Source organism: Narcine bancroftii, chromosome 13, assembly GCF_036971445.1.
Source record: "Narcine bancroftii isolate sNarBan1 chromosome 13, sNarBan1.hap1, whole genome shotgun sequence".
Taxonomy (NCBI): domain Eukaryota; kingdom Metazoa; phylum Chordata; class Chondrichthyes; order Torpediniformes; family Narcinidae; genus Narcine; species Narcine bancroftii.
The window spans coordinates 67,556,492-67,571,297 of NC_091481.1; the positions used below are offsets into that span (position 1 = coordinate 67,556,492).

The 14,806-nt window shown below is 41.4% G+C and overlaps 2 protein-coding genes across 2 annotated transcripts in view; one reads left to right on the plus strand and one right to left on the minus strand.

Annotated features, from left to right (window-relative positions):
* ube2m (ubiquitin conjugating enzyme E2 M) overlaps positions 1-9,411 on the plus strand; it is a 28,904-nt gene extending 19,493 nt beyond the window's left edge. The window contains 2 exon segments of the mRNA XM_069908139.1: positions 2,793-2,856; positions 6,877-9,411. Of these exon segments, the coding sequence (XP_069764240.1) occupies positions 2,793-2,856; positions 6,877-7,017 (205 nt within the window). The 3' untranslated portion in view covers positions 7,018-9,411.
* Positions 9,412-10,649: 1,238 nt separating this feature from the next.
* Positions 10,650-12,503, minus strand: LOC138748268 (general transcription factor II-I repeat domain-containing protein 2A-like). Its single transcript, XM_069908136.1, has one exon. It carries the CDS (start codon positions 12,074-12,076, stop codon positions 10,826-10,828), a length of 1,251 nt encoding a protein of 416 aa, XP_069764237.1. The 5' UTR covers positions 12,077-12,503; the 3' UTR covers positions 10,650-10,825.
* Between the last annotated feature and the right edge of the window lie 2,303 nt (positions 12,504-14,806).

The following is a 14,806-nucleotide window of genomic DNA, read 5'->3' on the forward strand; positions in this document are numbered from 1 at the left end:
TTAATATTTAAAGTCATATAGTTCAGCGTAGCCCTTTTATATTTTGTTTATCTTCTCTTTCCGTTTTTCCATCATTACCTTTCCTCCTTTTCCATTTCTGTTTTCTTATTTTCAACTCTTTATAAGACAACATTCCTACAACATCCAACATTTTCCTTATTCTCCTATTTCTATCTTATTTATCCCCAATCTCCCCTTCACCTCCTGAGTTGTCCTTTATCCCTTGTTGGACAACCACATCTCCCCTCTCCATTTGGATTTGCGAATCCACTCGCAAGCGTCAACTGATTTTGCAGTGACCGCTATTTCCCCCCACCCCGCCCCCCCAGAAAAGATTTCACTTTTCATATGTCACAAAGGTCACTCTTTTAATTCCCTCCTTATTCTCTCTATTCCATTACCTTCCCTTATTAATTCTTGTCTATACTATCTATATTTTCCTCTAAGTACAGATACATTCATGTATGCTCATTGTCTCTATTCACTCTTATACCTCTTTACCCGCATACATATCAATCGTGATCATTTTTACTCTCATTACCCGTCTTCCACCCTCAGTCTATTTTTGTAATTGTTCTGCAAATTTTCGTGCTTCTTCTGGATCCGAGAATAGTCTGTTTTGTTGTCCTGGAATAAATATTTTCAATACCGCTGGATGCTTTAGTATAAATTTATACCCTTTCTTCCATAAAATCGCCTTTGCTGTATTGAACTCTTTTCTCTTCTTTAGGAGTTCAAAACTTATATCTGGATAAATGAAGATTTTTTGCCCTTTATACTCCAGTGGTTTGTTGCCCTCTCTTACTTTTTCCATTGTCTTCTCCAGTACCTTTTCTCTTGTAGTATATCTTAGGAATTTTACTACAATAGATCTTGGTTTTTGTTGTGGTTGTGGTTTAGAGGCCAATACTCTATGTGTCCTTTCTATTTCCATTTCTTGCTGTAGTTCTGGACATCCTAGGGTCTTAGGGATCCACTCTTTTATAAACTCCCTCATATTCTTGCCTTCTTCATCTTCCTTAAGGCCCACTATCTTTATGTTATTTCTTCTGTTATGGTTTTCCATTGTATCTATTTTTTGAGCTAGTAGTTCTTGTGTCTCTTTAGTTTTTTTATTAGATTCCTCCAATTTCTTTTTTAAGTCTTCTATCTCCATTTCTGCTGCTACTGCCCGCTCTTCCATCTTGTCCATTTTCTTTCCCATTTCTGTTAAGGTCATCTCCATTTTATTTATTTTCTCTTCTGTGTTGTTTATTCTTTTTCTTAAATCCTTAAATTCCTGTGTTTGCCATTCTTTAAATGACTCCATGTATCCTTTAATAAGAGCAAGTATATCCTTTACCTTGCCTATCTTTTCTTCTTCTATCTCACTGTACTCTTCCTCTTCCTCTGGGTTGACCATCTGTTGTTTCTTTGGTGCCCTTTCCTCCTCTTCTTTCTTGTTTCTATTGTCTTCTGTGGTCTCTTCTTGCTGCAGGTGTTCTGCAGCTGTCGTTGCCGGCTGTGGAGATCGACTCCCCAGCTGGTCCCCCCTCCCGTCGGTGTGTTTTTTTTCATTCGCATCGCGCATGCGCGGTTGCGCACTTTTACTCGGCTCTGCGAGCCATTTTTGTAGTCCATTATTTACCGACCTGAGGGAGCGGGTTTCTCTCTCCGCAGCGGGCCTCTTCGGACAGGTAAGGCCTTCACCTTTTTCCTCCTTTGTCTTCTCTTCCTCTCTTCTTACCGTTGCTTTCGATTTTTCTTTTTTTGTCGCCATCTTCTTTCCACCTTTATACTCACTTTTCTGTAACTTTTATTTCTGTGCCTTTGTGTTTTCTTTTGTTTTTCCCGACTTTTCTGGAGAGGACTGGAGTTCACCGTCCGGCCACTACTCCATCACGTGACTCCTCCATCCATGACCTTACTGATGTGCAGTGACATAGAGACCCTGAATCGAAAGGGGAACACGGGGAAGTTCATCTCGGCCATGTATTTCTTACTCCAAGTGGAAGGCCCTAAACCGGGCCTTCATAAATCAAGGCAAAGGTGGGAGTGAGACTGAGGAACAATGATTGATGAGTGTGCTGGTCAGCACTGTGTTGGGGCAGCATGACCGTGATTATTAATGTGTGGTATAGGCTTTAATAAGGCTAAACCAGAAATTTCCGACCAATGCTTTCGATCTGACATTGTGACAGGAACCTTTGTGCACGCAACCTGGACATCTACCAAGGTGAGACCCTTCTGGGTGGAACTAGCCCAAGTCTGAGGAAAAAAAGCCATAGGTAAAGAATTCCATCAGGACTCAGATCTGTTCCTATTGGGAAACATGATGGTCATAAGGCTTAAGATGAAACTATCCACATTCCAAATCCAATTTGTCATGATCGCATTGGCAGTGGTCAGGAAGAGCACAGTTATAGTATGGATCTGCATATCTCACCGCCCTGCCTTCCTCGTCCATCCTTCTACTGAGGGAGGGGTGGGGGCGTCCGATCCAGCCCAGTCAAGAAAAATGTAACAGCCTGGGTGCCGGCCGTCAGGCTCTGATAAATCTCTGATGTGTTCCCTACCTTTGTTGTGGGTGTAATTGTGGTCTGTCGAGAGGGGGAGAATGGCTCGGACTCAACGGCGAATCTTTATTAATGGATAACTGTAATTTGTGACTGATTACTGGAAATTGGTTGAGTTTGAGTTTGAAAATTTATAAATAAAATATTTTTTTTTAAATAATTGTTTGGTGCTTTATTGAAACGGGATTGCTTTGTGATGGTGCAAAATATCTGACTCTAATTCTCATTTCCTTGCAGAGAGGACTGGAAACCGGTATTAACAATAAACTCTATAATTTATGGGCTGCAGTACCTGTTTTTGGTAAGTGATTAAAGCATTTTGAGGCTCCTTTTTGAGGGTGGGGACGGCAGCTTTAGATGGTTGTTTTACATTAGAGCAACAGACAGGTTTGTGCATTCTCACAGGCCATGTATCCAAATCGGCAGGTCGTTGGATGCACTTATACCTCCATAAACCTTCATCCGCGAAGCCAAAGCCAAAGAAGAAAGAAAAGAAAGAAGTGGTTTTCAAACTTTTCCTTTACTCACGTTACCACCTTCAGTAATCCCTGTGCCATAGGTGCTCTGTGATTAGTAGATGTGAGTGGGGAGAAAAGGTTGAGACCTGCCGCTCTAGACCCCATTGTTTGAAATATTTTTTGAGAAAAATTGTCATTGGCCCATTTCCTTTGGCGTTATGAAACTGTGCACATGACGAGTCAATGAGGTACAGTACAACACCGTTGATCCGAAATTTAACTGGTCATTCATTAAAAAACAGCCCAGTAGCAACAGCCAATCACTTGTAAATAGTGTTTAAACAAACAACAAACAATGTGGTAAGGTTTTTTAAGCATTTAAATACTGTTTAATTCTCACAACAAAAAAAAAACTGCTGGTCACCGCCAATCCCTAATACATCCCCAATGAGGCCCAATTTGTGCTGGGAGCCTGATCCTGCCAGTACTTCTGCTAGCACTGGAAGCCCAATTCTCGTTTATCCGAAAAAAAAAAAAAAAAAAAAAAAAAAAAAAAAAAAAAAAAAAAAAAAAATTTGGAATTTGGTTAACTGAGGATTTTGGAGAATCAGATTTCAGATAATCAGAATTGTACTGCATGATTAAAACAGTGGTTTTCAAACTTTTTCTTCCCACTCACATATTCTTCCTAATTTTAGAGCACCTATGGCACAGGGATTCCCTAAAGTGGTATGTGAGTGGAAAGAAAAAGTTTGAAATGCTAAAATACTTAAAAAAAAAAAAAAAAAAAAAATGTTTTCAAAGGTGAAATGTGGAGCTTTTGTTTTAACTGAGGGCCTTAAAATGTGGAGAAAGGGAGGTCCATGGAATTGGCCATGATCTAATAGAACAGAGGACAGACCCAAGCTGATGGTTTCCTTCTGATTTTATGATCTTTTTATCCCCGGTAATTGCATTGGAGTTTTCCCATAGTATAGAGAAAGTACGAAACTCTCTCCAGGTATCTAGGACTGTTAGCGCTGACCAAGACAAATCAAAAAATAAGTGCAAATGGGAGGTTATATGGAGTTTCAAGGATTGGACTGTGTGGTTTCTCCACAATAGTGCTTGCCAGGTCAGGAACAGAATGTACTTGGCCATGGATCAGGTTGAATTAGCCACCATCACAAAGCAGAACCAAAGCTTAGGCACATTTGCTAATTCTATCACTATGTACTGAGCTTCTCTTGTGACAGGATCACGTTAACAGCTGAGACTCCCAATGCTAGGTGGAGATTTTTGAGCTCTTGCCCCATCAAAGAAGCCCCTTGCCTGCATCTTGAAGAGGCTATGTGCATTTGCACCGGTTTCTCCTGTGGAGGCTACAGCATATTAAATACTCCACTGTAGATCTGAGGCAGCCGATGTGGTTCAGTTGCATGTTTGTATATAAGCTTCTGTTCATTGAGGTTCCTGTGAAACACTTGGGAATATTTTACTTTGGTGACGAGATCAGTTAGAGGCTTGTTTTTTTTTCTCTGTAGACAGTGATTCATACGATTTCCCAAGCCTTTCCATCATCTGCAAGGTATGTTGAGAGTGTGATCAACCACACTCCACTTACATGGATGAATGCAACTCCAAAAACACTTGGGGAACTCAACCCCATTTCAACTGAAGCAACCCGTTTGATTGGCACCCCGTTCAACCTCTTAACCATTCATTCCACTATTTTAACCCTTTGGACTCCCATTTTAAACCATTTATAATATATGCTCCAGACTGAGACTATGGGTAAACTACAGTGCGAACACCAGTACGGACCAGCTGATGTTTGGATATAAAACCAGTCCCAAAAAATGGGGACATGGAGTGTATGCATTTGTTGGTAGTCCCACAAAACAGGGACACATAGTCCAAAGTGTTAAGTGATTAAAATTTAAGAGGGACCTGAGGAAGCAATATTTTTCACCCAGAGGATAGTTTATATCTTTAACAATCTGCTCATTGAGGCAATAGAAACAGCTACAAATTATGACTTTCAAAATACATTTGGATACCCTAATTGCATGGATAGGAAGGGTTTAGGAGGTAACAATATAGATTGCTGAAGGCAAACTGGTGGAATGTGGTGTATATGAAGTTTAGTAAGGCATTCGGCACGGTTTCCTCGAGAAAGACATGAAGTATGGGACCCATGGAAAGTTGGCTTCGTGGATTCAGAATTCATGGATGATCCACGAAAAGCAGAGGGTGATAGTAAATGGAATGTATTCCAATGGGATGGTTAAGACCAGTGGTGTTCCACGGGGATCTGCTGTGGGAAACGTGCTTTTCGTGATCCCTATAAGTATCTTGGATGAAGAAGTGGAGAGGTGGGTGGGTAAGTTTGAAGATGACGTGAAGATTGGAGGTTTTGTGGCTACAACAGGATATAGAGAGAAGGAGGAGTTGGGTAGATGGAATTCAATCCAGAAAACTATAAAGATCGAACCTGAAGGCAAAGTACAGGTTTAATGGCAAGGAAGTGAGCACTGTGGAGGAACAGAGGGATCTTGAGGTCCAAATCTGCAGAACCCTCAAGGTTGCCACACGTTGATAGAGTGGTTAAGAAGATGTATGGTATGTTGGCCTTCATTAGTCAGGGAGTTTGGTTAAAGGGTTGGGAGGTAATATAACTGGTTAAATCACACTTAATAGATTTTGTTCAGTTCTGGTCACCTCATGAGAAGGTGCAGAGGAGATTTACCTAAGATTGGAGAACATGCCTTATGAAGATAGGTTGAGGGAGCTAGTGCTTTTCTCTTTGGAGCAATAGAGAATGACTTAGTAAAGGTGTATAAGATTATGAGAGGCATAGAAAGAGTGGAGAGCCAGCACCTTTTCCCCAGGTAATGGTCAACAACAGAGGGCATTTGTTTAAGGTGAGTGGAGGAAAGTTTCAGGAAGATGTCAGATGCAAATCTTTTTACACAGTGTGGTGGATAACTGGAACACACTACCGGGGTGGTGGTGGAGCTGATTCAATAGGGACATTTGAAAATAGGCATATGGATCTAAGAAAAATGGAGGGTTATGGGCTGTGAGGGAGGGAAGGGTTAGATTCATCATGGAGTAGATTTCTATCGGTCAGCTTGACATTATGGGCTGAAGGGTCTGTACTGTGTTATACTTTTCAATGTTCCATGTACATTCACAATACTTCAATGGTTCAAGAAATGGCTGGTCACATCAATGCCTAGCCTTGTCCAGATCCTGAACTTAAGCAGATGGAAAGATGTTATTTACCCTAATATAGATGTTTCCATTGAAGAGGAAGAATATCCAAGGGATATGTAGGAAATGGCCAAATTTTTAGAAAAAGATAAGATCTGAAGTTGGGTTAAAACTGCTTCTTGATTCAATAGCAATAAGGCACCATCCAACTTTTTGCTGGTTCTTAAACCCAGAAGTTCTGTGAGCACCATTGCATAAATTAGGCAGGTGGCAGCAATAGAATAGAGGGAGAGCTCACTCTGCTCCATTCGGCAACAGTGTCATTGGAGAGAAGAGAGGAGTAAAACACTAAAGTCTGTGGACACTGATTGAAATAAAAACACTGTTCCATGCTGTATAATTCTGACTGTATAAACCATTGCTCGACTTGTCCACCTGCCTCGAGGGTTCAGCATTTTGTTTTTATTTAATTCATGACTGTGTGAGAAATGGCTCTCTGGCTCATGGGGGTAGGGTGTTGGCAGAGGTTGAAAGGCCTCCTTTTCTATGATCTTGGCATTTCTGTGGCGTTTAATGTAAATTTAAATGTTTATTTTCTCTTTTTTCCACCCCCCCCTCTCTCCCCGCCTCCTTCTCTCTCTTGCCCCTTCTTTCTCTCTCCATCTCAGGAACCTAACCCTGAGGACCCCCTGAACAAGGAAGCAGCAGAGGTTCTTCAGAACAACAGACGCCTCTTCGAACAGAATGTTCAGCGATCCATGCGAGGTGGCTACATTGGTTCCACTTACTTCGAGCGATGCCTTAAATAGGGCCCAAGCGCACAAACTGAAACAAGAGAAAAAACCTGACATACTTAAACATATAAAAACATTAAAATAAACTCGATGGAAACCAGGAGGGCGTAGAGTGGATGAGGAGGCATTTCTCAGCACCCCCTCAGCATAATGTCACAGGAAGAAATGGAATTGGAATTTTTATTTTAAAAAAAGAGGATGCTTGATTGTTTTGATAGCTCTAGAGCATGCCAGGAAGTTCGATCTAGTTTTTGGCCCCCCCCCTCCCTCCCTGCCCATACCGCCCCACCCACACAATTAAACTAACTGTAAATGTATTTCACGAGGAGTGCTGCTGTCTTTATGTTAATGTTTCTTAAATATCTCTAGAGTAATTTTGCTCCATTGAGCCCCTCAGCCACCCCCCTACGTTTCCATTGCCTCTGCTGCCTGCAGACTATTCTGTGGGTGAGAACGTGCAGGGTGCCATTGCTTCGCTCCAGCAGAGGAGGAAGATGCCAGATGGATCTGGAGAGAGAGAGAGAGAGAGATGTGTACTCTAATGCTTCGTCCAGTCTGTTTTGAATGTTTTGCCTGTGCGTTAAGGTGTATAGTTATTTTTTAAAAAAAACAAAACCCCTTTCATTTTTATTTGTGCAGTAGGTTATTTCCTTGACTGTGTCGTACAATGTTGTTAAAAGGTATAAATTCCTCTCCTTGCGTGTGTGACCACAGGCTATGGCTCCCATACTTCCCAGCCAACGTGAGAGCCTTGCTTAGCTCGGTCCAGCGTCTTGACTTGCCATCGCAGCTCTGCAGTGCTCAAGCCATTGCATTCTTCTGTAAATAATACCAGCAATGAGCCAACTCTCTCTGTATGGGTGCATGACTACATGATGCGAAACGGGGCTGCTCATTGATACGTGCTGATGTCGCTGGATATTTTAATCATGTTGGCCGTGAAGGCACCTGTTTTCATATCACCAGGTTGTTCTGATGTTGGTGTGTGCATCTGGTTTGTTTTAAATTAGCTCATGACTCATTTTTAATTTAAAAAGATTTTGTCTAGTCTGTGATGTTTAATTTTTATTGACCACAGTCTTATCTTGAAAGTAGTAATAAAAAAAACCTCAGTTACGTCTTTCCCTCTCACTCCCAGCTGCCCATTATTTTGCTTGGCAGTTTAACTTAAACAGCCTCATCACTGTCCAACTTGCCTCTTTACCTTTATCTCTCCCTTCGGAGGTGGCCTGGGACTGTGGGATAATTGCACCGGAGACACCTTGTTGAACTCTGGCCCCGTGGTGTGAGAGAAAGTCGTTGCAGTTGGATTCAGTGCCCTGGTTTCTGTTTAAGAGAGGTCACTGATGCCAATGGAAGAGATGAACTGGGTTGCTCACTGGTTACAGAGATGAACTTCACGCACCAGGTTGTAGATTGAGGTAAAAGGTAACGTTGAACAAGTGCATTGGGATTGTGCTGTCACAATAGAAAAACCTCTCAAGGAACAGCAGAGCGTTGGTCATTCATTCCAACACCAGTTCTACCCTGGATCTTCGTAAGAGTACCTGACTGCAGTGCTTCCTAATTGAAGAGAATGAGGATGACATGAGCCAGGCAGTCAAATTTAAATAGGCGTTATACTGTGCACCATGTTTTCCCCCACCCTCCACTTGCGTTGATTTTACATAGTGTGCCTTTAATCAGAAATTTCTGACTCTGTTACAATTGTGGATCTGCCAGAATTTGGAACCCACATCACATTGGGACGGCCTTGAGTATTTTTTTTGGCCTTTGTTCCTGAGGCCCATTTGATGCCAAATCTTCCTCCTTGGCTCTCGTTTGTCTTGCGCATTTGGGCCTCGTATTATTTAGCAGTGTTGCTGTTTAATGAAAGTTAGCTCAGTGCAACCCCCTCTCTCGTGTTTTGACTGTTGTTGACAAATGTCAGTGAAGACGTTGCTGCGCACGTGATCAGCCCTGTCATTGTGTGCTCACAAATCTATTTCTGTTGAACACAATGTTTATCATTCAACCTGAATAGTGGAGATCCAGAATAATATAAAATTCCAAAGGAACCCACCCCACTGTTTCTCTCCTCCCAAAAGAACGATGGTTTGCTTATAAAGTTGTGGCCTGTGATCAACTCTCCTGTCACAGGCAATGCATGTAGTTATTTGTTTGTGCTGAGGGGAAGTGAGAATATTCTGTTGCAAGTAATAAGTAATGTCACACACACTGTGGTTTATTGTCATCTGACTGAAGGGGGGAGCAGGTTTTCAAAAGAAAAAGTTCAGATATGATTTTTTTTGGGGTAAGAATTGTACCTCTTTAATTCATTTGTTTTATTTACACCACCTGCACATTGGCACAATATGTTCATGCTTGAGGAGAATGTACTGTATTTCAATTAAAAAAAATTGCAATTGATTTATTCCAGGTACACTTCCAATTTTTAAGAATTCTCATTATGAATCAGACACACAATAGACTTGCTTACCAACGTGCTTATTTGTTTATCAGTTTTATCCAATACTTGTCTTTAAAATGTCTAAACCCTCAAGGTCGCCGCACAGGTTGATTATTCAGAAGGCCGATGGGATGCTGGGGTTCATTCATAGAGGAATTGAATTCCGGAGTAGAGAGGTCATGTGGCAAATCTACAAACCTCTGGTGAGATCACACAAGTAACAAAATAACCCAAAATGCCTCAGCTCTAAAATGAGGGGGAAAAAATTGTGCAGACATACAGAGTGGTTGTTGGTTAATTTGGGCACCATGGGCTTGTGGGCCAGAAGGGTCTGTCATCCTGCTGCATGTCTAAATTGAAGACATGGTCTGCAGAGAAACAGCTGGGCAAGAGTTTGGCAGATGGAGTACATTTCTAAATCGGAGGTCATCCACTTTGGAAGGAGAAATAGACCTGGAAATACTTGCACACAAATCACAAAAAAAAGTACATTTGGTGGTGCAGTGGGTAATCAAGAATGCAGATTGAATTGCAGACCAGGAACCTTCAGCAGGCAAATTATTAGGTACTGTTGAGGCCACAACCATGTACTGGGTTTAATTCTGGTCTTGCATAAGAGAGGGTCACCTGACTTTAAAAGCAGTGGAGTGGAGGTTTGCTAATTTATTCCAAAAATGAAGTGATCATATGAGGAGAGATGGAGTTTAGAAGGATGAGCAGAATCTTATAGAAACAAAGACATTTTATATACCTCGAAAAACAATGCCTGGAATACAGGGCAGGGGGGAGGCTGGTACAATTGTAACATTCAAAAGACTCAGGCACGTGGATGTAAGAAAAATAGAGGGTTATGGATATATGGTATGGAAAAAATTAGACTTGTGGAGTAGGTTATAGGTCGGCAGAACTTAGTAGGTTAAAGGGCTTGTCCTGTGCTATTATGTTCTTTACATCCATAGAGAACAGAAAACTCATGAAATATTACTGAGGCTTGGATCATCTAGACCAGGGGTGTCAAACTCAAATTCACAGAGGGCCAAAATTAAAAACTTGGGACTAAGTCGTGGGCCAAACTAAATATTTATTGAAAATTTTCAACAACATCTGCGTGTTTTCTCTTCTTTCAACATATGTAATGTTAAACTTTTATTAAAATAAATGTTTAATAATAGTTTTGGTTAAACTCTTTCCAGAAAAAGCATTAACAAATGAGAAATAAATAATATTTCTCTATAGCCTTTAAGCTTTTTTTCACAAGCCAACAAGTCAAAAAAATAACAACTTGCTTCAATAAAAATCCAATCTTTCAACTATGAACAGTCCAAAGTTAACCAAAGAAAATATTAATCCAAGCTTAGCTTGCTACACTGTGATTTACTCTGATGCACCTGGGTCTAAACGAGATACTTGGCATCTCTTCTTGGATGCAAGTTCATCATACTCTGGGGTCAGACCCTGAGCTGAGGAAATCCTCAGGACTGAATGAAGGTGCTCGTCAGTAAGACGACTCCTGTGTGGTGTTTTGTTTATCATCAAAGAGAAGAGTTGTTCGCAGAGATACGTGCTGCCCAACATTGACAGCATTTGAGCAGCTTGTGCACGGAGTTGGGGCAGTGTGTCAGGAAGGAACTGTACAGCACCGACAGAGTCATACTTTGGCTCAATCAGCTCCATTTGGAGGTTGGTTGGAGCGGTTGTCACCTCAACCGCAAACGGATTGCTGAGTAGTTCAAATCTGCATTTCTGGGATTCAAAGTCAGCAAATCGTCGGGAAAATTCCGCACGAAGTACATTTAGTTTTTCAGCAAATTCTGCACTGGGCAACACGGCAGGTGAGATCTGTTCTTTCATCATTTGGCAGCACAGAGAATGAGCCATGTTTCCCTGCAGCATCTGAGTCTCCCACAAGCACAACTTGGTTCTAAAAGCCCTCACTGCACTGTACATGTCTGTAATGACGGGCCCTCGTCCCTGAAGCTGCAGGTTTAGCGCATCGAGATGGCTCACGATGTCACACAGGAATGCCAGCTCACATTGAAACTTTTTATCCCTGAGCTCTGTTGTGTCTTTACCTTTGCTCTCCATAAACAGATATATTTCTTCACGCAGCTCAAAGCATCTCTTCAGTACTTTTCCTCGGCAAAGCCATCGCACCTCTGTGTGATAGGGCACATCTCCGTATTCTGACCCTAACTCCTCCAGAAAGGACTTGAACTGGCGGTGATTTAAACCTTTGGCTCTTATGAAGTTAACTACTCGAGTTACAGTGTTCATAATATGCTCCATTTTCAAGGCTTTGCCACACAAGGCTTCCTCGTGGATTATGCAGTGGTAAACTGTAAGCTCACCTGCATGATTCTCCCGCATCTTCTCCCGAATCCTGCCCACCAGTCCACTTTTCTGACCGCACGTCGCTAGTCCCACAAGTTTATCCCAAGGCAGCATCATTTCATTGAGACATTTGGACACCTCCTCGAAGATTTCTTTTCCTGTGGTTGTGCCGTGCATGGATTTTAATCCTAAAAGTTCCTCTGTAACGGGAAGTTTCGTGTCCACTCCACGGATGAATATTGATAGCTGGGCAGTATCTGATGTGTCTTTGCTCTCGTCTACAGCAAGTGCCATAAAATCTTTCCCCTTCTCCTTCAGTTGTTCTTGCGTTTGCAAAGCATTCTGGGATTTGTAGTTTTAGCTGTGCATGCACTATACTGGCGTGGCGGCCAGCGGGCCAGCTCTAATACATAGTTGATATGATCTTGCGGGCCAAATATAATTATATCACGGGCCAAATTTGGCCCGCGGGCCTGAGTTTGAGATGTGAGATCTAGACGATCGGACACAAGCTGCATAAAACCCAGGTAAGCCTACGGCTACTGCCGTGTATAACTGGTGCATGTATTACAGGAAGGAAATAACAGGCCCCGGGACAATGCAGAAGTCATTTATAAGGACATTGTCAAGTATGCTGGGTTTACTTTTTTTTCTTAAAGCAGGATATCACTGGAGGGTGGAAATGAGTAACCTACTGAACATCGTTTGGCATAGATTTAAAAGGATTGGTTGAGAATTAGAGAGGACCACATTGTTTCACTCTTGGCTCGTCGGGAGGGAGAGGATCATTTAAATTTGTTTAAATGAGAAAGTAGTCCCAACAAAATTCCAGACTCCCGTGATATATAAATGAACCATGGTGTTGGAAAATGGGATGCTGTAAGATATGATCCTGTGAAAAGAATTGTTAGGCTGTGATTAGTTTCTGGGATTGTTCTCTCAATAAGAGAAGGGGATCACTCAGTTATGCTGAAACCTGATAGCTTGATTGATGACAGGTCGTCTGTTATGATTTGAAGATTGCTTTAATGGAAGTAGATGATTTAGGACTGTTCAACTCTTGTCATTTTCATTCCCCAGCATTAAAGGGGGTTAAAAACCACCATGGGAATAAAGCTGGGTACACCAGCTGTCTCCTCCACATGATCAGCCCAGATGATGGGTCTCAAACTGAAATGTCAATATTTCATTTCCCTCCACAGATGTTACAGGATCATTTGAGTTTGCCCAGAAATTTTTTTTGCTCCAACTTGGTTCAAGTTCCTTCCAGTTAAAACTCTCTAATCCAAGTAACATCTAGGTGAGCCATCCAGTCCTTCCTACAATGTAGACATCAGAACTGCCCACAATCCTACATACAAAGTTTTACTCAGCCTCAACATGGCTTCCCAACTTTTATACTCTCTGTGCTCCAACTGATAAAGGAAGGTCTTGGTTTTGTATGATTGAAGTCGACTTAAAATATGACAGGAAGTCACAAAAATAGGTTATATCTAGAAAAGAATCGTGATAGGAAACTTTAATGGTGATATCGTGATCAGCAGCCCAAAATCCATAAAATACACGCAAAAGTGTTCAGGAAGAAAAATCTTCATTGTTCAGTGTCATCTGTTACTTCTCTGCAAATATTTACCTTTCTGTAGCATTTGACAAAATTTCTCACTTTCTAAAACTCCAGTAATTTTCATGTCCACTGATATTTTTGTCAAAATCAGGCTGAAGGGCTTGTTTTCTATTCCATGCCAAACTATTCTGAGGACCAATTTTTATCCCTTGCTGTCCTTTTGCTCTTAATATATCTGTAGAAGCCCTTAGGCTTTTCCCTTACCTTGTCTGCCAAAGCAACTTCATGTTTTAAATCTATTTTTTAAAAAGTTTTTTTTACAGAGTTTTTATACTCTGCGAGGACCCCATTTGTTTCTTGTTGCCTAGACCTCTCTCTTCTTAGTCAGATCCCCAATATAGCTCAAAAGTTAGGTTCCTTATCCATGTTAATTTTGCCTTTAATCCTGATAGGAAGCTCCAAATTTCATCCTTTTTGGCCTCATTCTTGCCAATTCACCATTTCTAGATCCTGTCTCATTTCCTCAAAATTAACCTTTCTCCATCCCTATCATTCATAATTATCTTGAAACTACTGGACTATGATCACTGGACCCAGTGTTCCCCTGCATACATTTTCATCTCTCGTTCCCTAAAAGGAGATCCAGTATTGCACTCTGGATTTAGGAGACTTCCCTGAACACATTTGTCAAACTTGAAGCCATCCAGCCTATTTACTGTATGGGAGTCCCAATGTTTGAAAAGTTAAAATCACCTACTTTGTTTCCTGCAACTGTCTGCTGTCTCTCTGCAGATTTTCTCCTCCAATTTTTGCTGATTATTGGGTGGTCCATAATACAACCCCATTCATGTGCTCATACCTTTCCCATTCCTTAATCTAGCCCTCTCATCTGTCCTGTCTGAGCACTATTGTGACATTTTCCCTGACGAGCACTTCTACCACTTCCCCCTCTATTGCTTCTGAAACAACTGAAAGCTGGAACATTCAGCTGCCAGTCGTGTCCCTCATACCAAGTTTCACTAATGGCCACAATGTCATAATTCCACATGCCAATCCACACTCAAAATGTCCGTCTTTCCTATAATTCTCACACATTATTCCCACCATGCACAAACATTAGCTCCTTTTTACACTGAAAAGTCGTTTAATTGCCATATACATGACCCATCTATGGAAGCTGGTTTGCTTGTTCACACAAAACAAAAAAGCCGGGTCCGTGAATCCTTTTACTCAGCAAGACAGCTTCCCAAAGCAAGAGAGGCGGGATGTGTCGACACCTAGTTGTGTTGAGAAAAGAATTGGATTTGGTGGGTCTGGACACAAGGGTTTTATTAACACAGTTAGAGAAGAGCATGGGAAAATGTTATCAGAAATAAAACTCAGACACACAATTTATAAAGAAGCATGGAAAATGTTACAGGAATAAAACACATGCAAAGTTTATAAATGATTGACCATTT

Bases quoted from the DNA above. Each gene is read 5' to 3' on its own strand.
- LOC138748268 (XM_069908136.1), bottom strand. From the start codon at position 12,076: ATGGCACTTGCTGTAGACGAGAGCAAAGACACATCAGATACTGCCCAG.